This window comes from Alexandromys fortis, unplaced genomic scaffold (genome assembly GCF_014885135.2).
Source record: "Alexandromys fortis isolate MF-2015 unplaced genomic scaffold, M_Fortis_MF-2015_v1.1 scaffold_14, whole genome shotgun sequence".
Classification (NCBI taxonomy): Eukaryota; Metazoa; Chordata; class Mammalia; order Rodentia; family Cricetidae; genus Alexandromys; species Alexandromys fortis.
The window spans coordinates 7,515,550-7,542,006 of NW_026067910.1; the positions used below are offsets into that span (position 1 = coordinate 7,515,550).

Sequence of the window (26,457 nt, forward strand, 5' to 3'; positions counted from 1 at the left end):
TTAAGCTATACAGTTTGCTGTAATTGTCTAGTTAATGTTAAATTTTGTCTCCTTTAATGCTTTTCTCTAATAAAAATTTAAAAAATCTTCAATTATAATCATTTCCCAAAACTAATGAATAATAAATACATCATCAAAATGCAGACATTGTATTTTCCAGATGATATCATCCCCACCACATAGTAAAAAGTGGTCTTCACAATATTATTGGGAGGGCAGACTAGTCACAAAACTAGGGGCATATGCTTTGTGTGTCTGAAACAATATTCTAGTCAACAAGGCATCTACCTTCCGCTGTAGTTACTGACATACCTCATCTGTTGGTTGGATTCACTTCGGATTCTAAGAATTTCTTTCCCCTTATGCTCCAGTTCTTTCGTTAGGGTACTAATGTTTTCATGGAGGTGCTGGACCTCCTTGTCTAAGTCTGAGATGTGGTGCTCTCGGTGCCGTAGCTCCTCTTGTAGGTCACTTATTCTACACATGTGCTCCTTACTCTGCAAAAAACAAGGAATGCTATAATGTTTTCTACAGATTTGTTTTCTGTGTATGAGGGAGAGAAAAGGACAATTTTAAATATTAAGTATAATCATTCTGACAGGCTTCAAAAACAAGCTGCTTAAAATGAGAAAACCTTGAAGCCCTTTCTCTTCCGTATAGCTAAGAAGAACTTATATGAACATAGTTGCAATATCAGGAGCGCAAGGGTCTCAAAAGATGGTGAAAGCATAGCTTGCTCATTTTAGAATGAGGAAATCACTACTTATGAGATCATTTGTCTCAAAGATAATTTATGACCAATGGCAGAGTCAAGAGTAGAACCTGGGTCTCTCAGTAAGTTGTATAGCTCTTGTAGTAAACGGCTGGTACCACAGTTCTTTACTGTCAAAAGGATTTCCATCTAGGAAGCCCCCGACCAACACACACATTCCATTCTTCAGAAAGGCAGACTTTGCCTGCTTTCACTGCTGTCCTAACAGTTATCTACCTAGAAAGGATTTCCCTCCAAGTCAATGTTTCTATAAGATCCATAAAGTAGACATTTACTGTAGACATAGTCAAAGAGTAACTTCCCTCTATCATTACAAGGTGACTCATTTAAAAGATCCTAGCAAAGAAGAGCAAGTCCAAGCTGACCACTTAACATGGTTACCAAGGACGTAAACCTTGTAAGTGTAATAAGTTAACAGCAGCGTTCTCTGCAGTGCCTACTGCTGCTTCCTTCCATGCATACACATCGTCACAATCACAGATTACCAAATTTATAAACAAAAAACATACTGGACCAAAGAGCAAAGTCTAAAAAGTATAAGCAGTAGTGAATACTTTGGAAGTATCAATTATCTTTTTTTTTTTTTTGAAGATCTACTCCTCCTATATAGTTGAGTCATGCAATGTAACTATTTCAGTTAAATTACAATACATAAAATTCAAAATGAAGTTTTGATCATACTGGACAAACCTGGGCTATGTGGTTACCAACTACCCCAGTGGACCTCCCAGACACAGAACAGTGTTTTGTCATGGCTCGTCCTAGCAAATAGAGCTGCCCTTACCCTTTATATTTTGTTTATATTTTATTGTTTATTTTCCTAAGATGTAAACAAATTGCAAAATATTCAGTCAAAAGGTCGTAAAATAATATGTAATTGTATAACTGACATACAAAAGTAAGGTTGCTCCTCTCTGTGAAAAAGAAAACTCTTAATCATGTTGGTAATAACTGGCGCAATTAGCAGTTATTTCAAAGTCCCCCTCCTAGCGGGCGGGTTCGGGGGACCCAGATTTAAGGGATCGGCAGGACGTGCTCACACTTACCTGCCTTCGGCTGATGTCTATGCTTCGCTCTAGCTCCATTTTCGCTGCTGCCAGTTCTTGATGGTGATTATGCCGTAGCAAATCAATTGAAGCTGCATGTTGATGGTTTAGTTCAGATCGTAAGGAAGCTGGCATGCAAAGGGGAAGGGTTAGAAAATTCCAAAATACTACTAATACCTTAAGAAAAAAAATATAAAAGATCCAAAATATTACTTTTAAAATTAGGACATTCGCTAAATGTGCATAAATAGATTATCATATGTGGATTTGAAATCTACTTAGCTTTGATGAGGATATTAGAAATGTCAAGAACTTAAATGACAAAGGTGTTTGTTTTGTGTGTGAACTCAGTTTGAACATAAAGGAGTAGTGGAGATGAAATGTTTGCTGTTTTATATTATTAAGACAATACAGATTTTAGAGCTGCTCAATGACAAATGATTAAGAGGCAATATCTCCTCCCAGTAGAAAATACTTTACAATATCCCTAGAGTGTAGAAAATACTGGCTGATAAAAACTCCTAATGATCTGGAGGTCAGACATCACATTCATTAGAGTTTGGAATTGAGTTTCCGTTTTAATTTTTTTTTTTTTTTGAGACAGGGTCTCATGTAGACAAGACTGGTTGGAACTCACTATGCCATTGGGGTCTTAAAATATTGATTCTCCTGCATGTATCTCCCATGTACTGGGACTACAGGCATGTGTTATGCCTAGTCCTGGAATTAATTATTTCATATAGCACACAACATTTATTGAATGACAACAGTATCCTAAGAGAGAGTAAAATTTGACACTGTCTTTATAACATCATAAGCCAGAGGTGAAGACATTACTCCAAGGAACTAACTGTCATATCACAAGCTACTTTTAAGTATAATGAAAACTCAATGGTGAATCTACCCCACTTTCTGAGAGTCAGATTGGGGATCAGTCACACAGAGACTTGTTAGGGTGACTTGGTCTGCAATACAGCAAGGTGGAATTGGGGCTCCTGCATAGAGAAAGAGAGGATTTCATCACGAAGGCAGAACATGCAAAAGGAGGTAGAATCTCGCTGTCAATTCTGTATAGGAGGAGGTCACAGGGTGCACGGAGGCATGAAAGACAATGAAACCTGTACGGATCTTACTTTAAACTCTAGGCCCTCAAACTGTGATACGAGTGGCTATGTTTGTCACCGAACTCAGAGCTTTACCATGGTATTTCCTTGGGTATGAATGTCTCAAGAACATTTTTAAGTGTTATATGGAGATGTAAATGAGAAAAATGCAAAGTATGGTTTTTAAAGCTAATATATGAAATCTAGTTGAAGAGATGCTGCCATTGCTTGTAGTTGGCCAACTTAAGAAATTCTTGAGGCCTTCATGGAGAACTTCAGCTCAGTTTCTCCTGGTGCTAAGGGCTTTAGTAGAAGAACTTGCCAGACACTGTCATGAAGAACCTTGGGAGGATTAAAAGTGGAATGTCTCGTGTGAGGCGTAAGCATTTCAAAGTTTCCTCTGACAGCAAACTGGAAAATGAACTGTGGGAAGGCAAGTCAGGAGGAAGGTTATGACAGCAATCTTTAGAAAAATGATGTAAGGGGCTGGAGAGAAGGCTCAGGGGTTAAGAAAACCTGGTCTTGCAGAGTACCCAGGTTTGATGCCCAGCACCCTCATGGATGCTCACGGTTGTGTGTAACTATGGTTCCAGGAGATCAACATCCTTTTCTGACCTCTGAAGGCATCAAGCATGTATGTGATGCACAGACATACATGCAAGCAAAACATTCACACACACAAAATAGAATAAATAAATCTAAAAGAGAGATAAATCATCTGGCCTTGAAGTTAGTATGACAGGCAGACTAACTAAGGGAGAGAAACATGCATTAAGATGACTTAAGAACTGGCAGACAAAATGTAGCAGCGAAAGAGAAAAAAATGTCATTCCCACTTTCCCAGTTTTGACAACTGAAAAAAGTGATAGAATAAATCAGGGTGAGAAGTACAGGGATGGATAATTACAGGGAAATGATAAGATCATATTTTAAAGACTATTTAAAAAACAGCTTCTCAACAGGTAGCAATAAATAACAACTTAATGTACAAAACCAAGAAGTTTGATCTAGAAACACCCATTTGAAGTCCCCAGCACACGGGTGATAGATAAAGCCATGAAAGTAGATCAAAAAGAAGAGCTACACACACACTCACACCAAGGAAGAATTGAATTATGAGAGAAAAGCAGTAGTTAGCAGATAGATACACATGGAGATAGGTCAGGTCTGGCAAATGAGAATAAAGGCTACAGATCGGAAAGTCAATACTTTCTGATATGTTGCGATGTGGAACATCGCTATCATTCACTGTGACACAGTGACTATGGCTAGGATGAGAAGGCACAAGCTAGAGATGCCCACAACAGCATGGGTGACACCGGAGAATTATAGTGAGGGGGGAAGGCAATTTCAAAAGAAACACTGTAGATTCCACATACAGAAATGATGGCATTCACAAACTGCCAATGCAGTAGAAATCGAGAACATCCCGAGGTTTGACAGGAATCCCACAGGAAAGACAGGGAAGGTGTGTTCTCTAAGGGACATAAAAATCCTGCATCTTAACAGTGTCCATACAAATACTCTTGCTGTAACACTGTAATACACCTTTATAGGATGCTATCAGTGGGAAATGGAAAAAGACATGAGGGAATCTTTTTGTACCATTTCCTCTATATATGACAGGGAAGCTCCACCCGTGAAATCTCAAGGATATGGTCCTGTAAAGAAGACCTGGGCAATCACAACACCAGTAGACATGGCACAGTGGATAGAGCTCTCATAAGGCCCTCCCCCTAGATAAGAAGGTTCTTATCTAGCTTCAGATGGGGGACATCAGTGGGAGAGCCCACTGATAGATTGCTCAATGCCAAGTCATCTGCCCTAAATAGTTGTATATGTAAGCAGCAACAGTAGGCCTTGGCCTCAGCAGGCTGCACTTATATAGGTGCAGCCTATATAATGGAATAATATAGGAATATATGGAATAATAATCGGGGAAGAAAAGGTCATGAATTTAGGAGGGAGCAAGCGACATGGAAGGAAATGAGGGAGAATGGTATGATGATGTAAATACTCATATGAAATTCTCACAAAAATCTTAAAAATTAAATTTTAAAAAAAGTATGCAAAAGCTCGCCTATCATCCTGCAACCTTGGTGGAACTTTGAAACACAGCTTGCAACAATACAGAGAGGACCAAGAAGGGAGTGGCCAGCCACCAGGCGGGACATCCACTCTCTAGAACATCCATAGTGGGGCAAAATCCTGAGTCCCTCCCCCAACTGCCTAGGCCTCTCTAGCCAGTCAGCAGGAGAGTTTCCTGAAGGTAGGCTGCCCCAATACTCACCTACAGCCACAGGACCCTGCAAGCTACAAGCCCTATCCTGCCCACAAACTCACCTATCATCATGCAACCTCAGTAGAACTCTGAAAAACAGCTTGCTACAATACTGAGAGGACCAAAAGGTGAGTGGCCAGCCATGTGCAGCCATGTGGCTGTGGCAGGAAACGCCACTGTCTAGGCCCTGCATAGTGTTGCAAAGCCCGGGCCACTCCCCCACCTATTTCAGATTATCTGGCCAGCCTGCAGGAGAGTTTTCTGCTGAGAGGACAAAGAGAGGAACTCTAAAGCACAAGTTGTGACTCCACACAGTGGACCAAGGAAAGAAATGAGGAGAGCAGACCAAGAGATCAGGCTAAGAAAGACTTCAGTGGCTCTCTGAGACACAGACTTCACAGTACAGAGCAGACCAAGAACAATACTCAAAATCTCAGAGATACACTACAAGGATTGGACCAAGACACAAAAATACTGCCAGCCCTCTACTGTCAAGCCATGATTCTGTCCATTTACCTTGCAAGACTGGGACTACTTCATACACGAGTTCAGTTGCTTGCTGCCTGTCATGCTCTCTAAGGTTTTGAAGGAGTCCTGCATTCTATTTTGTAACTTCCAACTCTCAGGCAGGAAGAGGTGTATAGGATCTTTCTTTGTGACTTTTTTTTTTTTCTGCCGTGTCTGGCATCCTTTCCTACTCTCTTCTGATCAGGAATTCTATTCTGTATATAATCTCTTAGATAGTAAATTAGATTAGGCCATTCTTGAAATGGTATGACAAAGTGCCTTATGAGTGTCCACTACGTTAATTGCATCTGTAAAGTTCCTTCTGTCATTTTAACCAAAGGTATAACCATGTGTATCTAGAGCTTGTACTTTTGAGGAATAAGTAAATGGTCATCTTTGACTCTGTATTTTCCCCACACCAGCAATGTAACATTGTCTTAAATGCACAGATTAGCTACTGACAGGAAGAAAAAAAATATTTGTGGCTTTAATGCATTTTCATCTAATGCACCTTTCTCCAAACATATTGCTGCATATGGTTGATGTAATTGATACAGAGGATCTGAATTAGCTCTTTTCAGCAATGTAGTGTAATATACTTATGTTACAGCCAATCCAAGTGTTATGACTTCCAGAACATATCTGCTTCAGAGAGCACAGACCTGGTTTTAAATGAGTAAAGATTCCATGTACATATTCTTTCCTTCTGATGTTTATATGAATTGCTTCCATTCCTTTCCTATTACTAACAGTCTTTCAATGAATGACCTAAAACATAATTATTTAATTTTGGATGCATGTAATTACATTTGTGGAATAAATACCAGGAGCGAACATTCTAGGACAATAGGAGCACACATTTTAAATTTGATAAATATGATTAAATTTCCCTACAGAAGAGCAAGTATGACACCAATTTATCTGCCCTCTGCTTATGTATAGGAATTCTATTTCTCTGCAGTCCTACTCACATGGTTTTCAATTAGACCTCTAGACCTTTCCCAGTGGGACAGGTTCAGCACAGTTTTATGTGAATTGATTGACTATTTTCTAGTAAGTTATAGGTTGATAGTAAAACGGAGTAGAAAAATAGAATGTTTCCATACGATACAATGTGACTTGATTTGTAAATGTTATATATTATGAAATGTATTATACAGTTACTAAACAACTTGGCCAGAATTTTGTATGTTTAAAAATATATTTCCTTTACTGTTAACCATATAATCACATTCCTTTTAAGGTTTTATTGCTGAATTTTGAATCAATATAAAAATAGTTATGTATTATAATGTTTATAAATTATAAGGCATGTGTTTATGTTTGCTTTACAGGATTTCACATTTTTAAATGTTTTATATTTTATCTTTAGAAAAAAATTATGTTTTATTGTCTCATCTGTTTATTCTGCAATATTCTCAAAGATCTTTGACTGTTCATATGCACGAACTATGTATCCAACTTCCAATAGTCACCACACTATCTTATCAGCAAGATAAGATAGCTGGAGAGGTTTCTTACCTCCAGTGGAAGCTTTCATACCTATATGAAAGACTTCTCTTTCCTGTCTATCAATAAATATAATGTGGAAATGGAAAAAAAAATACTGCCGGCATCAATTGAAGGAAGAGATGGGTAGGCGCCAATGCAAGAATTCATCTAACAACCTAAAAGGCAACATGGTAACACCAGTACCCAGTGGTCACACAACAGGAAAACTTGATCATGATAACCTGGAAAAAGAAGAATCGGAAGAAAACTATTTTGCACATAACTTTATGAAGATTATGGAGACCTTTAAAGGGGAAATGAAAAACTCCCTTAAAGAAATAGAGGAAAAAATAAACAAAAAAATTGGAAGAAATTAATAAATCCCTCAAAGAAACCCAAGGGGAAAAAAAACAAACAGATAAAGCAAACAGGTCAAGATGTAAAGACTGAAATAGAGGTAATAAAGAAAACACAAACTGAGGGAATTCTGGATATGGAAAATCTGGGCAAACTAACAGGAACTATAGAGGCAAGTATAACCAACAGAATATAAGAGATGGAAGAGAGAATCTCAGGTGTTGAAGCTACTATAGAGGAAATCAATTCATTGGTCAAAGAAAACATTAAACCCAACAAATTCTTTTTTGATTTTTTTTTTTTTTTGAGACAGAGTTTCTCTGTAGCTTTGGAGCCTGTCTTGGAACTAACTCCTGTAGCCCAGGCTGGCTTCAAATTCACAGAGATCCACCTGAGTGTGCCTCCCAAGTACTAGGATTAAAGGCGTGCACTACCACCGCCTGGCTAAATACAACAAATTCTTAACACAAAACACACAGGAAATCTGGGACACCATGAAAACACCAAACCAAACAATAATAGGGATAGAAGAAGGACAAGAACTCCAGCTCAAAGGCACAGAAACTATAATCAACAAAATCATAAAAGAGACCATTTCCAACCTAAAGAAGGATATCCCTATGTAGGTACAAGAAGATTACAGAACACCAAGTAAACTGGATAAAACAAAAAACAAAACAAAACAAGACAAAAAAGTCCCCTTGCCATATGATAATCAAAACACAAAACATAAAGAATAAGGAAAGAATATTAAGAGCTGCAAAGGAAAAAGATCAAGTAACATATAAAGGTAGAACTATCAGAATTACACCCAACTTCTTAATGGAAACCATAAAAGCCAGAAGATCTTGCTTTATACCTATTTTGTTGTATGTAATTTTTCTATGTTAAAGTTAAAAACCTTCCTTTTTATTTAAACAGAAAAGTGGAGGTGATGTGGGATGCCCCTCTGTATGCTGTGAATATCATTGGTGAATAAAGTAACTACCTTGGCCTGTTGATAGGGTAGAATGGAGGTAGGCAGGGAAAACTAAACTGAATGCTGAGAGAAAGGAGGTGAAGTCAGAGAGAAGCCATGGAGCCACTGGAGACAGATGCTGAGAACTTTACCCGGTAAGTCACGGCCACGTGGTGATATACAGATTAATAGAAATGGGTTAAATTAATATAAGAGTTAGCCAATAAGAAGCTAGAGCTAATGGGCCAAGCAGTGATGTAATTAAAACAGTTTCTGTGTGATTATTTTGGGTCTAAGCTAGCCGAGTGACCAGGAACCAACAAGCCACCTCCTTCCAACAGATGTGTAGTAAGGGAAACACTCCTCCATTGCTGGTGGGAATGCAAACTTGTATAACCACTTTGGAAATCAGTATGGCAGTTTCTCAGAAAATTGGGAATCAACCTACTTCAGGATCCAGCAATACCACTCTTGGGCATATACTCAAAAGATGCTTAATCATACTTCAAAGATATATGTTCAACTATGTTCATAGTAGCATTATTTTTAATAGCCAGAACCTGGAAACAACCTAGATGCCCCTCAACTGAAATGCATAAAGAAAATGTGGCACATTTACAGATTAGAGTACTACTCAGCAGTAAAAAAACAATGACATCTTAAATTTTGCATGCAAATGGATGGAATTAGAAAACACCATCCTGAGTGAGGTAACCCAGACCCGAAAAGATGAATATGGTATGTACTCACTCATAAGTGAATAATAGCTATAAACAAAGGATATTGAGCCTATAGTTCATGATCCTAATGAAGCTAAGTAACAAGATGAACCCTAAGAAAAACACATATAGAGCCACCTAGAAAGTCAAAATAGACAAGATCACCTGACAAAATTGAGAACATAGGGGTGGATGAGAAAGGGAGGAGAGAAGGGGAGAGGTGAGGAGAAGTTGAGGGAAAGGGATAGTTGAGATACAGAAAGGACAGAGATGAGAGCAAGGAAAGAGATATCTTGATTGAGGGAGCCATTATGGGGTTAGCAAGAAACCTGGCTCTAGAGAAATTCCCAGAAATCCACAAGGATTACCCCACCTAAGACCCTAAGCAATAGAGGAGAGGGAACCCAAACTGGCCTTGACCTGTAGTCAGACTGATGAATATCTTAGATATCACCATAGAACCTTCTTCAAGCAACTGATCAAAACAGAGGCAGAGATCAGCATTGGAGCACTGGACTGACCTCCCAAATTCCAGTTGAAGAGTGGGAGGAATGAGAATATGAGCAAAGAGGTCAAGACCATGATGGGTTCACCCACTGAAACAGTCTACAGTTTACCTGAGCTAATGGAAGCTCACCAACACCAGACAGACTAGGAAGGAACAAGCATAGGACCAAACTATTTTTTATGAATGTGGGTGACAGTTGAATGGCCGGGGTAGACTGAGGGGCCACTGGCAGTGGCACCAGGATTTATCCCTACTGCTTGTACTGGCTTTTTGGGAACCTATTCTTTTTGGATGGACATCTTGCTCAGCCTAGATATAGGAGGGAGGGCCATGGATTTTCCCCAAAACAATGTGCTTTCCCCTCTCTGAGGAGTGGATGGGGGTGGGGTGAAAAAGTAAGTGAAGGGAATGGGAGAAGGGAAGAGAGTGGGAACTTGGATTGGTAAGTATAATGAAAAACATAGTTTGTTTTCTTTTTAAAAAAATAATAAGAAAATTTAAAAAGGTATGCAAATCTACAGCTATCTTAAAAAGAAAACTTTTTTAGAGGTTCCCAAAATCTCTCTTCAACACAATGGTACTTAAATCACATTTCAGTGGGCTTAACAAGAATATTTCTATCACCTGGCTCCTTCAACTTCACATCACACAGCTGAGGACATGACCTCCCTCATGGGCCATCATTCAACAAAGGCCACTTCTGATCTTAACTCTCAGCCCCGTGCAAAGACAGAGAGCAGCATTCATTTTTAATAAAACCGCACAGTGTGGGCTTTAGCGCACAATGTGATACTTCACAAATCTTGGATAAAAGTTCGCCACTGCTCTGACTTTCATGTGAGGTGTCATAGGGCTTCTCAAGGAGAAATATGGGAACTGTACCAGCATGGCCTAGGACATCAGCACCAGTCCAATGGCTGATGGACAGGACACGTGGCTCCCGTCTGAGATCCAGAGAGCCACTCACACCCTGCTAGTCCTCTTTGCTCCCAAGTCCCACCTGGAAAGAGTATACACAGGAGTACGCCAAGCACACAGGAAGAAATACCAGGAGAATTATTTAGGAATTGAATCAAGCAGAAGGAAAATGAGATGGCAGAAATGAGTTATCTAATAACATCAAAAAGCCATAAGCAAATTTTTAAATACACATCTAATTTTTTCTTCAAAACTTTTATCTCATTTTACAAAGAACCACCTCATAGGGAAGATTCCCACATGAAAGAGATTTCAATAAAAGGCTGTTTTTTTTTTTCTTTCTTACCAAAACCAAATCCTGAAGTAGAAACACATGCCTGTGAGGTCCAAGCCATGAGCCATGTGTGGGGGTGCACACGTGAGTGCGTGAGTGGATCTGTGTGTGGCTGCACATGTGGGGGTAGATGTGGGTGCATGCACGGGTGTATGTGGGGGTGAATGGGGGCTACTGGCGAGTGACCTATTTCTGGGACCCCAAAGTGTCCTGCTTCCATTTAGCTCCACAAAGACAGACAAATCGCTTATGAACACTGCTTTCTCAGAGGGCAGAGGAAGCTGACACCATTCTAGTCTGCTCTCCTTGCCTCTTCACACGGAAGCATCATCTTGATGTTCCAAAATCTAAATACACAGCTTGATGCTTCCTGCTGAGGTTTACAATGGAAGACTGTACCCTCAGTACGACAAGATTATGATCCTTCCCACAATACCAAGCATCGCTTTTCCTTCGTCTTCTAATTCGAAGCGGAGCGTCTGAAGCTCCTGCTCCATCTCCATGCGGAAGCCCTCCATGGACTCTCGGTGCGCGTCTTTCAGTGACTGCAGCTCTGCAGAATGCTTCTGCTGTAAGTGATTCTCCAGAGCCTAGACGGGAGAAGCAGACCAGTTCTTATGCTGGGATACAGGAAACAAAAGAGAAAACAGCTCGGGAGCCCAGTACTTAAGCAGGCTAAGCTGTTTTAGTTCATTTTCATGAAAATAAGATACAGAGTAACTATAACCAGAAAACAAATTCATTGGGTCAAGTCGGCAGAACACAATTAATCATGAAACCAGTTTGGCTCAACATACTTTGCTGAATCTGGAAATATAAACCTTTAGCTTCAGGCAGTTTTCAGATGAAATTATTTTCTAAAGTTGCTAAGGATACAAATTACTGAAAATTAAGGGAAAAAAATCCCGTAGATCCAGAAAGGTGCCTAAGCACCAGGAGGGCATTTAGGCAGCCTCACTCTAATTAAATCTCTTAGAGCTATTTTCTATAAAGTATTTGTGTGATGCAATTCTCTGAGGGTTAAGTAGCTTGAAGTGCTTTTTGTTTATTCCTGAGATGTCTCTATATGCTAACGGGTTGATCACATGCTCCCTGGCTGGTGGAGTTTTTTTGGAGCAGCTAAGTGGATGCTATTTAGGAAGCAGGTCTACCTGGAAGCAGAAAGTCACTACCGACAAGACTTCAGGATGTTGTAGCTCAGGCCCCAGGGATGGCTTTCACTCTGCTTCCTGGACTGTGGTGATGGGCGGAGCTCTCCTCACTGCAACCTGAGACTGTGCCAAAGTAAGTTTTCTCCCTTAGGTTTTCCTGCACCGTGCAGCCATTCCCTCTGGGCATGGTATGGCCAGGCTCTTGAAGTCAGAGCAGCTGGGCTGTCCTGCAGGCGACTCTCAGAGCTGAGGCTGCGAGCATTCTCTCATGGGAGGGAGAAGAGCTATCTAGGCCCACAGGATCCCTCCCTGATGGTTAAAGACTGCTGGAGCGAGGATGTGGGACATTTTGCTTTGGTGGTATGTGTCCATCTAAGTGATCCCAATTTACTGCATTGGTTCATCAAGCTAGACTTGCTGCTTTGGTCTACTGTCGGTGTCCTACCTGGAGTGAGGAGATATTTATTTGTTCATGTGTTCTCAAGGAAAAGCTAATACAACATTCTGACAGGAATTCGGTCACCGTGACATAAAAGCACCTGTTACAGGCTGCACGTGCCACGCTGCTTCAAAGGCTGTGCGGATGCCGCAGTCTACACGTGGTTGAGAGAAAAGACACCACCCTAGGTCCTAGGGTGCGAGACAAACTGCGACAGAATTTTTGTTGCTTTTGTTTCACTGTATTTTCTAAAATGAATTATTTCTGAGAGACTGTGCTGTTAACTAGGGCTACATTTCTTTAACAGAAAAGTGGTGTTTTATAATTTAGTATTTGGTTGCTTATCGCAATATGAAAAAAGCTTTCCAAAAACGAAGCACGAGTGTCTCCAATATTGGTAAAATAAAGGTTGTTTCACTGGGGCAGAACCTACAGTGAGGTAGTTTGACTGCTGAATAAAAATACAGAAATATTTCAAGTTCTGATTTTTTTCTGAAGATCTACGTTAAACCATTTTAAAAATCCAAATGTGTAGATTTCACTACTGATAAGAGTTCATGTGTTACTTCAATTCATAAGGAACAGTCAATGAGTCAATTCAGTTAGTAACGCTGCCCGGCCTTTCTTGACTCTTGCTTTTGTTTGTCTGAGGACAAGTGTTCATGTAGCTGAGTCTGAACTCAAACATTCTACAGAGTTGAAGAAGACCCTGCTCCTCCTGCCTCCACCTCCTGGGTGTAGGCATTCAAGGAATGTGGCACCATGCCCAGCCTACCGTGTCTAAATCTTAACCACAGCAACTTCCTTGGTTTTCTGGACATGAGTTATAGATTACAGGTCACTATATAAGCAAGGTTTTCTTCTTTTTTTTTGAAGCATAAGATTTTTCTAAAATTACTTATTTTGTATATAACGAAAATATGTTATACATATCAAAGACTCTAAGGTTAACAGTTGTCAACACAAAAAAAGGCTTAAGGCTATAATCATTGTTGAATTCAACCTTAATTTATTTGCACCATTTCTTAAACCAGTGCCTGCACCCAAATAAAAAATTAATGAACAGCCTTTATCTGTATGTAATCTGTATTGGGGTGAAAATGATAGCATGAGCGGCTCTTCTATAAAACCTTTGTTATACTAAGGCATTGGAAGGAGATGAAAAATACATCTCTAAGAAGTGAACTAAAGAAAATTAATCACATTCAAATGGTGTCACATTAATGGTTTACACCTGAGCCATGGGTGCTGTGGAAGTGGCACCTGGCACAGACCTGATGACTTAAACTTGGATCTCTAGTACCCACACAAAAAGTCAGGGACAGCAGCGTGTATCTATAACCCCAGGATGGCAGGGCATAGAGACAGATGGATTCTGGGTGCTCATTGGCCAGCCAGTCTATCTGGATTGATAAGCTCTCAATCTAAGAAAAAAAAAATGTGTGTGGAGAAACCCAGGAAGACAGCTGACACTGACCCCTGCTTCACACGCGAATGCACACACTCATATGAGCACATACAGACACATACATGTCTCACTCCCTGGAACACAGCTGACACTGACCCCTGCTTCACACGCGAATGCACACACTCATATGAGCACATACAGACACACGTCTCACTCCCTGGAACACAGCTGACACTGACCCCTGCTTCACACACGAATGCACACACTCATATGAGCACACATAGACACATGCCCCACTCCCTAGGAAAATGAAGCAAAGTGATAGAGACCTGGAGATGCTAGTGGAGAATATAACATGGGGGCTGGAGGATGGTTCTGTGAGGAAAACTGCTGCTGTGCAAGCAAAAGAACCTAGGTTTGTTTGTTTGTTTGTTAATGCATGTGCTTATATATAAGCATGTACGTGATTGGAGATATACACGATGTCTGCCTGTGTGTGTGTGTGTGTGTGTGTGTGTGTGTGTGTTGGGGTGGTGAGAAGACAATTTAGGGTGTGGGTCCTTGTTATCTGTCTTGTTTCAAGCAGTTTTGTGTTGTTTTGTTACATAGACCAGGCTAACCCGCTGGCCCCTGATCTTCTGGGGTTTGTCCTTCTGTAAGAACTTCTCACCATGAGAACACTGGGATTATAGATGCAAACAAACTTGTGCATTACTGTACATGACTTCTGATGATCTGAACTCTGGTCCTCGTAGAAATGGCAAGTATTCTACCTACTGAGCCATGTCCACAGCCCTGGATCTGAATTCAGATCCCTAGCATCCATGTAAAAAGACAGGCAGGGCAGTGCAGACTGTAATCCCAGCCCTGGGTGTCAGTGCAGAGCTGCAATCCAAGTCCTAGGTGTCAATGCACAGCTGTAATCCCAGCCCTGGGTGTCAGTGCACAGCTGTAATCCCAGCCCTGGGTGTCAGTGCACAGCTGTAAGCCCAGCCCTGGGTGTCAGTGCACAGCTGTAAGCCCAGCCCTGGGTGTCAGTGCACAGCTGTAATCCCAGCCCTGGGTGTCAGTGCACAGCTGTAATCCCAGCCCTGGGTGTCAGTGCAGAGCTGTAATCCCAGCCCTGGGTGTCAGTGCACAACTGTAATCCCACCCCTGGGAGGCAGAGCAGAAAAATCCCTGGAGCTCATGGGCCAGTTTAGCTAATGAGTGAGCTCCCGGCTCATTCAAAGGCCCTGTCCCCTTAAAACAAAACCAACAAAACAGGAGAGCAATAATGGACGACATCTGTTTTGACTTCAACATCTGGTCTCTACATACGTCTGTGCAGATGTACACAAGTGTGTGTGCTCACACACGAAGTAAAAGATAAAGACTGTGATAATAATCCAATAATATAGTTATTTGATTTAAATCACTTTTATGTTACTGTAGTTACAATTTTTTATATTAGCTATGGGGTTATATTACAAGGAAATTTTAAAACATTTTAAAATTTCATTTCATTATGATTTTCTTTTTTTACAAAGAGAAAAAGAATGTAAGGGAAAAACCTAAGATTTAAAAAAAAACCTACACATCCTTCGTATCCATTTCTTTTTTGTGGGTACAGAGTGAAAACAGATTTCGAGTTTGCTAAAAGTCTGAGTGTAGTGACACACACCTAGAATCCTAGCACTGAGGAGGTGGAGTCAGAAGGGTCAGGAGTTCAAAGTCAGTCTGGGTTACATAGTGAGTTCTGGGCTAGCCTGGGCACATGACTCAGTCTCAATAGATTTTGAAGAAAAACTGTTATAATAACACATTATGAGTAGAACAGTGACTGAATTTAAATCACAACTGCCAACAGTTATGGGGCAGAAGATGAGCTTAGCTTGGTGTTATAATAAACTTTAATTCATCTGCTATCATGTGCAATCAGTGTGTCTTTATGAACTGTGACTCCTATAGGAAGTCACATCCTGGAGAACATTTCAATAAAAACAACATGTAACATTTTAAAAGAGAAAGAAAAGAAGAAAGAGAAAAGCAGGAATTCTTAATTATCTGCAGGCTGGCGGTTCCAACTTCATCTTCAAATGTTAGACCCACACTGTGCTCCTGCGGACCACAGGCCATTAAAAAGGATCCAAAGGCTACATCAAGCTCTGAGACAATCTTTGAACATGTTTCCCAGGGACCTTACCCTTTGTTCCTTTTCCTTCTCTTCTTCCATGGTTTGGAAGGCGAGGACATGTGCTTCTTTGAGGGACTTGTGTCTCTGCTGATGCTGCTCCTCCAGCTCCTCCAGCTCCTGTGTGAGTCGCTGGCGCTCTTGTGTGAACTGCGCCTGCAGCTGCTGCAGAGATGTCTGCGACTGGCAAAGCTGCAGCTCCAGGTTCTGCTTGAGCAGGGAGATCTACGCCAGAAAGACACACGACAGAGACTAAGCACAAGGTGGACTTCACGGACTACCAATCCAAAGGGAACGAGCCGGTCAAATGGATCTTAGGAAATAACCTTGTTCAGTTAAAATGTTCTACAATAAAAGCCTACTTCAAAGCTTCATCATTACTGGATGTGTATATGGTGTGTGCATGTCGCAGGAAAGCAGCATGGAGTTGGGTCTCTCCTTCTACCTTTCGGGTTCTGGGAAATGAACTCAAGTTGCCAGGCTTGACCAAAGATACTATGTGCTGAGCCGTCTCGCCAGTCCAAAAATCTAATCTCGCTTTATCGCTAGTTTAAGTCTGTTTTCAGAAGGTACCTTGAAAACGGCCTAATTATATTGTTTATAAAATAAGCCATTTGTAGCACATGTCTAGAAATCAAGTGTACACCCTTTCTGGAATACCTTTATCACTTATATGAATGGGAGCAGGAGGCAACGAACACTGTTCTCAGGCGAAGCTGCTCCGAGGAGGCAGCACTGAAGGTGAAATGGCTTCTCTGAGGCAGATGTGCAGTGGTCAGGGCTGTGGGTCTGGAATGAAGCCCTCCTCCTCCTCCTCCTCCTCCTCCTCCTCCTCCACAATTAGCATCTACTGTCACCACGGGGAGGGAACTGGGGCTTCCACACACCTTCAGTTACTTCACAGGGAGTGGGCAGTGATTGTTAGCCGGGAGCGGTGGAGGACTGGAAACCTGCTCTTTGGAAAGATTTGTGAGTTTGTTATTTACTTTTTTGACGTGATGTGCTCGTGCTAGTGTACACCAGGCTTGTGAGGGTGCCCACAGAGGCTGGAAGGCAACATCAGAGCCTACCTTCTAGAGCTGACGTCATAGGCAGCTGGAAGCTACCAGGCATGACCACTGCGCCCCAAATCCAGAAGAGCAGTAAGCTCCCTCTAACCAAGCAACTCCCTTAAGTGGAAAATGATTTTTGTCAACAAAAAACATCAGCCTTAATATGTCAAGTATCATCTCTGGCTGTATGGATAAATGTGTATTCTATACACATAAATACATGCAGCTGGTGAAATGGTTTAATTTCATCTATTTCTGTTCTTATCGGCAGGTTATTCTAACCTGAAATGGTGTATACATCAACCTTACAAGAAGTCTGAAGAGAAGGGGAATTTGGAATTTATATAAAAAGTTGGAAAATACTCCCCATAAACAGCTTAAGACACCATTCTCTCACACCTAAGCCAGCGTCTGTGGGCTCCAAAGCCAATAGAGGAGGCGCCCTACACTGTCTTTCTATTTCATAGGCAACCGTTTTCCTTTGATGTGCTGGTGGCAGGAACTGGCCACTTGACATGTCTCACAAGGGAAGCAGGGGAGACAGAAGACAGACTGGGGACTCACCAGCGACATAAAGGGAGCCATGAGGGGAGACCCACTCCCTGGCAAACAGGAAGGCTAAAAGCCCCAGGAACTAGCCACTGCAGTGAGCTTGGCGGCAACATTGCTACACAGACAGGTTTGGGACAAAGTTACAAAGATATAAACCAGGACTAATTGGAACAGTCAGCCTGTGACATCAAGGAAACAGCAAGCCCTGCTGAGAAATGACGCAGAGACATTTGAGCTGTCATTGTGTGTTTTCAAAGGAGCTATTTTACCTGTTGGAGTCTTGCAAATTATTAACCTTTATACAATGGTACGTTTCAGAGATTTTACAGATTGGGGGTCAAGGGAGGACCTGTGAATGTGACTTACTCTGTAGCCCACGCTAGCCTGGAATTATGGCAATCCACTGAGTGCAGAGATGGTGGGTGTGAACACCACACATGGCTGACTTCATTAAGAAGGCACAGCAACCGAGAACGCCATGATGTGGGACAGGATCATAATTTAGTGCTCGAAATGTCATGCAAGGGGCATCAGGATGAAACAAACATTAAGGAGAACCCAGAAGGAAAAGTGACGTCATAACAGGCAACAGCAGGAAAAAGGACTGGGAACACTGGTCTGTAATTGACGGGCATTCTCTGCCCGGCCAGCTGGGCAGAGAGAGAAGAGGCACAGAGTCCCTCTCTTACAGGCTCAGTACGAGTCTCAGCATCAGGATGGGTCTCCTGGAGACTGCCTTATGTTTCTCTGATATTAACTTGTTAGAGACCGCATATGGGAGAGGTGGGGACAGTGTGTGTCACCTGTACAATTTTAATTGGTATTCTCAAAGCTCTCCCTTGGCACCTAGCCAAGTGGGAACTAAAACCAAATGAACATTTTCCTTTCCAAGCTGATGACCTGGCACAGCCTGTGTTCATCTAGAATGAGTACACATGAAGTTTGGTTTTGGGGTGGTCATTGGCCCAGACTGTATCCTCTAAGGCAATAGTTCTCAACCTTCCTAATACTGTGGCCCTTTAATACAGCACCTCATGTTGTGGTGACTTCAACCATAAAATTTTGTTGTTATTTCATAACTGTAATTTTGTTATTATTATGAATCTTAAAATAAATATCTGATCTGTAGGTTGTCTAACATGTAGCCCTGTGGGGTCTGGACCCACAGGCTGAGAACTGCTGCTCTCAACGCTTAGGGTTAGTAAGAAGCTGCCCAATCACTTGGCCTTGTGTGTTTTATTGGTGTGATACCTACTTTTAATGTTAATTGCCTCCCGTGGACCACAACTGCATCAAATTTTATTAATCTGACTATAGATCGACTTATGCTTAAACTATTTAAAGGTGAGGCTTATGAGGAAAAACATTAAAATAAGAGAATCAGCACAGTAATATAATTATGCATTTAAAATACAAACAGTTTAAACTTTCTCCAGCTTTAACATGTTACAGTGTAATATACTTTACCTTAAGAGAACGCCAAAGTATTCTTTTCTGATTTAAAATGTATGACTACCATCTGAATCTACACTCTAGGAAGCAACAGACACTGTATGCACAAAGCACCATGCAGCTTAGTAGTCAAGTATACTTGTCTTGTTCTCTGAACTTTGGAAGCACACAAACTCCAAAGTCTTTGCACTCATGCTCAGTGCGGTAATGTGAATTATATGCAGAAAGCTTTATCATGCAATGAAGCGCTGTCAGTGAACACATTAGTAGGGCAGCAGGAAATAAGTCAGCCTTTATTTAGCAGGAAGAATGCATACCATTGAAAAGAACATATCATGGGCAAAGCGGTATAATATGAACTAATGCTTTCTAGACATTATTTAAGCACCTGACTTTAATATAGTTTATACATACATATTGATATCAAACAGCATTGATTCAAAATACAACAAGGAAGGAGTCTGCATTAAATGTTTGGACAACCTTGACACAGAATATCTAGAAAGACACGTTGAACAGTGAAGGAGAAACAGCAGCTGCTTTGAATTATATACTATACTCAAGTTAAGGACTGTATGTATGATATTTGTGTCTTTGTATGTCATAAACTTTTGGACATTTTATCCCTTGCCTTTTCAAAAAAAATTATTTTTATGCGTATGGGTGTTCTGTCTGCATGTCTGTCTGGGGAACACATGATGTAGCGCTGCAGAGGCCAGAGTCCCCTGGGGGGACTGTGAGCTGCCACGTGGGTGCTAAAAACTGAACCCAAGTCCTCTGGAACAGCAACCAGGGATCTTAGCTGCTAGGCCATCTTGCCAGTCCCATTTAAAAACAAACATGAGAATCTTTATTTCCAAATAATGAATCATTATTTTAAAATCTCTCACCAGCCTATGTAGGTGTACTCTATGCAGGCGTAGTCTATGCAGGTGTAGTCTATGCAGGTGTAGTGTATGCAGGTGTACTCTATACAGGTGTACTCTATGCAGGTGTAGTCTATGCAGGCGTAGTCTATGCAGGTGTAGTGTATGCAGGTGTAGTGTATGCAGGTGTACTCTATACAGGTGTACTCTATGCAGGTGTAGTGTATGCAGGTGTAGTCTATGCAGGTGTAGTGTATGCAGGTGTACTCTATGCAGGTGTAGTGTATGCAGGCGTAGTGTATGCAGGTGTCGTCTATGCAGGCGTCGACTATGCAGGCGTCATCTATGCAGGCATCGTCTATGCAGGCGTCGTCTACGCAGGTGTACTCTACGCAGGTGTAGTCTACGCAGGTGTAGTCTATGCAGGCATAGTCTATGCAGGCGTAGTCTATGCAGGTGTAGTCTATGCAGGTGTAGTCTATGCAGGTGTAGTCTACACAGGCGTATTCTATGTGGGCGTATTCTATGCGGGTGTACTCTATGCGGGTGTAGTCTATGCAGGTGTACTCTATGCAGGTGTACTCTATGCAGGCATAGTCTATGCAGGCGTAGTCTATGCAGGTGTAGTCTATGCAGGTGTAGTCTATGCAGGTGTACTCTATACAGGTGTACTCTATGCAGGCATAGTCTATGCAGGTGTACTCTATGCAGGTGTAGTCTATGCAGGCATAGTCTATGCAGGTGTAGTCTATGCAGGTGTAGTCTATGCAGGCATAGTCTATGCAGGTGTACTCTATGCAGGTGTACTCTATGCAGGTGTACTGTAAGGAAGTAACACGCACTCTCTATCTAGCAATCACTTAACAAGTTTCTCTGCACCGTGAGTAGGTGCCGTCCTCTGACCTCCACTCTTTAGCAATACTTTCTGAAAATAAAGGTTTCGCTCTCTTTTAGAAAATATGGCATTAAAGACAGAATTTTGTAGAGAAGTCAAAAAGAAAACATTAAAATACATGTCCTTTTTGTTTTAAATATGGGAGACGTGATCTCACCTCTCGGTGGAGCCTTTCGCACAGGCCCTGGGCCTTTACCATGTGTGTTGACATGGTCAACATAAATACTGGAACTAATCTAGGCATTTAGTACCTTATTAGTATTCAACTATGTGCAGATTGTATCGTTAACTATAAAAGCAAACACTTCGAATTGAGGGTGCCTGGTGTGACAGGATCCCAACGCGGGTACAATATTAACCTACGTTTTTTTGGTTTTCTTTTTCTTTAATGCAATATTAGTTTTTTTCCCTCCTTCAATCTTTTTACAGGAATTAAGGAACATACAATGTACACAAGCAATCTGCCCCCAAGACAAAGCATGCTGAGAGATGAGAATGACCCTCAAGCCTAGCTCTGTCTCATAGTATTCTCCCCTGCTGCTCTGAGACTCTGGCTCAGCACAGCAGAATTGGGTCCAGGTTGACCAACAGGTTTGCTCCTAACTACTGGAGTCTAAGTGTGCACAGCACACGGTACACACTCTAGAGCGCATCAAATAAATCTCCGGCTAGAGATGTCGCTCTGTAGTATAGAGCCTGATCTAGGTCTGTCTCAGTACAATGACCTATTTGGTTTCATAGAAAAGTCTGTTGTGTATCAATGGACAGTGTTCATCAAATATAGATAACTTATCTGGTAAAATACTCATTTATATTTTATATATCACAATTTCTAGGTGGACACGGGACATACTTAAAAAAAAAAAAAAACAACAGCTTAGTATTTAGTGATTGAAGCTGCTGATGAAGACATACATCCCAAGTGTGTTGGAGGAAGAGAGAGCACCACTTTGGATACGGAGTGCTGAAAGTGTGCCAACTGCAGATGTTGACAAAGTCGCATTCCCAGGGCCAGCTGTGGGTGGCCTCCTCAGAATGAGAGCACCGGGCTTCATTTGAGAATGTTAATGACTTTCCCTTTAGAGAGAATGGTGAGTTTATGTTTTTATTTTTTCTTCCCTCCAAAAGGACATTCATAAAGTATGGATGATATTCAGATACATGACTCATTATTTTTGTTCTGTCTGTAGTTTATGAGCCAGGGTCTCATATTACCTAGGTTGATCTTGGATTTACAGTTTAAAAACTAACATACACAGATTTTTTTTCTCCCCACTCTTTTTTTTATTGTCAAAACTGTTATTGTTATAACAGTCTCCTATATCTTGGGTGATGGCCTGGAACTCCTGATCTTTCTGCTTCTACTGTAATGTACTAAAATTACAGGCATGCCAAAGACCTTGCTAGTGTTTTAAATGCCCCCCCCAAAGCAGTCATATGCCTTGCCCTTCCCCCTTTCTTCAATGTCAGTTAGCAGAACTGTCAGATTCTGCTGGGATTAACTCATGCCACCATCTTGAAGAACACAGGCCCCTCTTTTACAACCAATACATAACTAAGAATGTTGAAAGTCATATCAGCTTAATTGTAAGGTATACAGTACCATACTTTCAAATACTAGCAATGCTGAAACCTGCTAACTTAGGCCTGGTAGAGAACAGTCAGAATAATTTTTAGTATGTCAATGTCTTACATACATTTCCATGAACAATGATGGAAGGTACTGAGACAGTTAATTATTTTTTAACGACTATTAATTTGCTATTATTAAAGGATGCAGGGAGAAGGGAAAGTGATAAATATTTCAGTTAAAACATATTTAAAAAAGAGAATATATTTCAGGTCATGAAATTATGGTAACTCTGAAAAATTTTCACTTGGCAATTCCAAGAAAGGGTTTCCTTGGAAAATCCTAAACTAAACCTAGCAACTAAGAGCCACAGTGACACTTCTTATTTTCCTGCAGATACTATAAAATACGCTCCCAGTTACTGCCTCAATCTTAAGCTAAAACAAACTAGAAAGCATCTATAGGACGTTTTAACAATCACTCATTTTTTTTAAGGATGACCTATAGAGAGGCTGATTCTTGCTAAGAAAGGAACTTGGGAAGCCAGGCCAGCATATGGTGGGTGGCAATGCCAGCCTGCCCAATATTGTATGCTAACAGCTCATCTTGGTTATGGGTGATGAGAGTGAAAGGTGACCAGTGACAACTATGATGTCACATAGGGGGTTAAATATAATGAGGATTATTTGTGTTAATAACATCTCATGCTATTTTTTTACTTAGAGAATGTATAAAGATGTTCCCATTGAGTTACTGATATACACTTAAATAATGTCTGATAACTTAAGTCAGTGAGTGGATTTTACTTAATTAGTACCTTTTTAACCACTAAGAGGAAAAGTTATGTCTTCACAAATATTCTAAAGTACAATGTGATTCATTTAGAAAACAATCACATCTGGTTTATTATTTCTATCCCAATCAATAAATATGTCAAAAATCTGGACTGATATCAGTAGAGCCCAAAATGAAATGATCAAGTCAAAATTCTTATTCCATGTTATGAGATTTTGCTGTTAACAATATCTTAATGTAGCTTTGTCAAAATTGAGATAAACATCTGTTACTTATTTTAAAACATATGAAGAAAATTCTGCTGATCACAGTTATTTTCCAACTGCTTTCTATGTTGAAAAAAATTTGACTATGAAAGGCAAGTAAAACTTTCCTTTCTCAGGTAGTAGAAATTGAAACTATTAGCGTTTCACAGGACACATCTAGACTCGAAATTTGATCTGCCTGGGGAGGCATGGACAGGCTACATTCTGTTTCTAAGAGGACAGCTGCGGCCCTGTCTGACACTGCAGGGTTGGGCGTCTCACAGAATAGCAGCAGAGACAGCACCAACTGCAATATTTTCATTCTCTACAACCTGAGGAAAGAAAAATCCACCAATAGCCGTTTTCCAAGAGAAGCGTGTGGACCTCTGCCTGAGATAGCGAGGAACCAAGGAACTGATTCAGAGATACTCAACTCTGTAATCTTATCATGAAGGATAAAGTAGTAATGCATTTGATATGAAAATAAATCTTATTGTTTTCCTTCATGTACAAATTATTTCTGAGTGGAAACACACGAAATAATATTTTGAAGCTTAATTTTTGTACATGTGTGTCTACACAAAAGTAAAAGACAATACTTTTTCTAAGTCTTAGGGAGGGGATTTTTATTATTTTGCTTTTCATGTGTTGAAAACTAGGACATTAAAATATAAAACACATTTAGATATTATGAAATTTAAAAATGCTTGCTCTTATTGAGTAGAGTTTATTGATACATTTTCCAAAAATAAAATTTTAACTCAGAAAATCTGCATTTATTTGCAGTTAATGATAATCAATTAGCTAATATTTTTCAAGAATATCACCATACCTTTCAAGGTTAACATTAATGAATTTTATACATAAGACGAAAATCTAGCTTAGCTTCATCATAAAACACTTAGTAAGACAATATGGTAGATGTATGCACAACAACACACGAATGAACGGTTGAAAGTTAGACATTATTAGTACCCATATGCAAAAAAATCTTATTGTGTGCCATAATGTATTTTTGTATAAGTTAAAGCTTCAAAGCAGTGTTATTATGCAAAATTAAAGGTAGCACATGCCTTGTGCACAAACTGTAAGTGCCGCTCACTTACATTGTTGATAGATTTATGCAAAGCTTCACCCAGAGAGTGCCGCTATGAAAAAAAGATCACAGAAGAAAGGGGAACGTTCAGAAACCAACCAAGTGAGAGAAAGAGAGATTCAAAAAGGAGTGTGAAACATTGAACAGTAACTATAACATGCTCACAAAAACCAGTTCTAAGAAGAAATTTGATTTAAGAAATTCAAGACACGGTGTAAATGATCTGCACACAGTCCCTAAAATGATCCGATAGATCTGGGGGTCGGTCTACTTACCTCTACAGGATTCTTAAGGTGAGGGAGTGAGAACCGAGGCCAGTGTAAAAGGCGATGGCTGCCGGAAGGAAGGCACAGAGGGCACAGGGCTACTGCTGCTCTAATTAATGCTTTCCTAGCTATTCAAGTGCTGCGCACGCACGCGCGCGCGCGCGCGCACACACACACACACACACACACACACACACACGGCTGCAGGGCATACATTCTCCAGGGAACAGATGAGAACCACAAAACAGCCTGGTTGTTCTGTATTACAACTGTTTTGAGATAAGTGTTGAGATAGGGAAACAAGAGATGGTTTTTATATCTTTTAAATTCTCTGTTCTAACATGAGCTTCATAAACTCCAATGTTTTCTAATGTCAAAAGGTTGACTCCCAGGCTAGAGATCTGGCTCATGGGGTAAGCACACTTGCTACTTTTACAGAGGACCCAGGTTCAGGTCCCCAAACTCACATAATAGTTTTCAATTATTTGTACCTCCAATTCCAGGGAATCTAATGCCCACCCTCTTAGGGATTCTGATGGCAGAAGCACACACATGGTATACACACATACATGCACAGCAAAATACTCATACACATAAAACAACATGTTTTCACAAGGCTGACAATGCAAGGAAGACTAAGATATTCCAGAACACAGTCTCCTAGAGTTGAATGGAGAAAGAACTGGATTTGACACTGAAGATCACTGACATACAGAGCTATGTACATCTCAAGACACGCTGGGGATCTTCAAAAACTATGGACTGTATGTGTTCCCAACCCACACACTACCCTGCTGACATCCCAACATTCAATGGGATGGTGTTACAAAGCAGAACCTTGGGCAGGGATTAGGTCATAGGGACAACATTTTCATTAGTCGACAGTGTACTCATAAAACTTTCCCCAGAGGGATTCCTTGTGCCTTCTTCCACTGGAACACGGGCAGACGGTGGCTGTCTACAAACCAGGAAGCTAGCTCCTTAAAGTTGAATGTCCCAGCTTTCTGAGCTGTGAGAAATGTTTACATTCAAAAGCTAACATCTACAGCATTCCTTCAGTATAGCCCAGGCTAACCAGGACTATTGGCACCAAGAAGTGAGGGTGCTGTTCTAACCTAGAAATGTGGAAGTGGTTTAGGATAAGGTACCGAGAAGCCTGTATTGGAGTGGGCCTAGTGGTGGGGCGCAGAAAGAAAGTGCACAGGTGCAGAAAAGTGCCCGTCATCTTAGGGAACACTAAAGGAATGCTGGGAAAATAAAAGGTTGGTAGAAATAAGGACAGTAAGGCCAGCTGGAGAAGGTCTCAGGTGGAAAAGACTACAGTGCTGAAAACTGGAGGAAAGGTCACCCTTCACACAAAGAGGCCACAACCTTTGCTGACGGAGAGAACAAAAGCACACTTCCGGGTGTGTCCATGAGGAGAATAAAGAATAGAATTCGAGCAAAGAAACTGGAGAAGGACGAGGAGGAAAACGTGGAGGGGAAGGAAGTAAGAAAAGAAGG

General features: G+C 40.8%; 1 protein-coding gene across 5 annotated transcripts in view; it reads right to left on the bottom strand.

Moving 5' to 3' along the window:
- The window catches only part of Fam184a (family with sequence similarity 184 member A), a 132,379-nt gene that overhangs the window by 14,354 nt on the left and 91,568 nt on the right, over positions 1 to 26,457 (bottom strand). For all 5 annotated transcript variants that reach the window (XR_007590991.1, XR_007590992.1, XM_050138194.1 and 2 more), the window contains exons 10-13: positions 16,178 to 16,390; positions 11,431 to 11,584; positions 1,819 to 1,946; positions 313 to 497 (exon numbers count right to left, since the gene is read on the bottom strand). Coding sequence is in view for 3 of the 5 variants with exons in the window: in XM_050138194.1 (XP_049994151.1) it covers positions 313 to 497; positions 1,819 to 1,946; positions 11,431 to 11,584; positions 16,178 to 16,390 (680 nt within the window). In the remaining 2 variants the exon portion in view is untranslated. The remainder of the gene's footprint in view (positions 1 to 312; positions 498 to 1,818; positions 1,947 to 11,430; positions 11,585 to 16,177; positions 16,391 to 26,457) is intronic.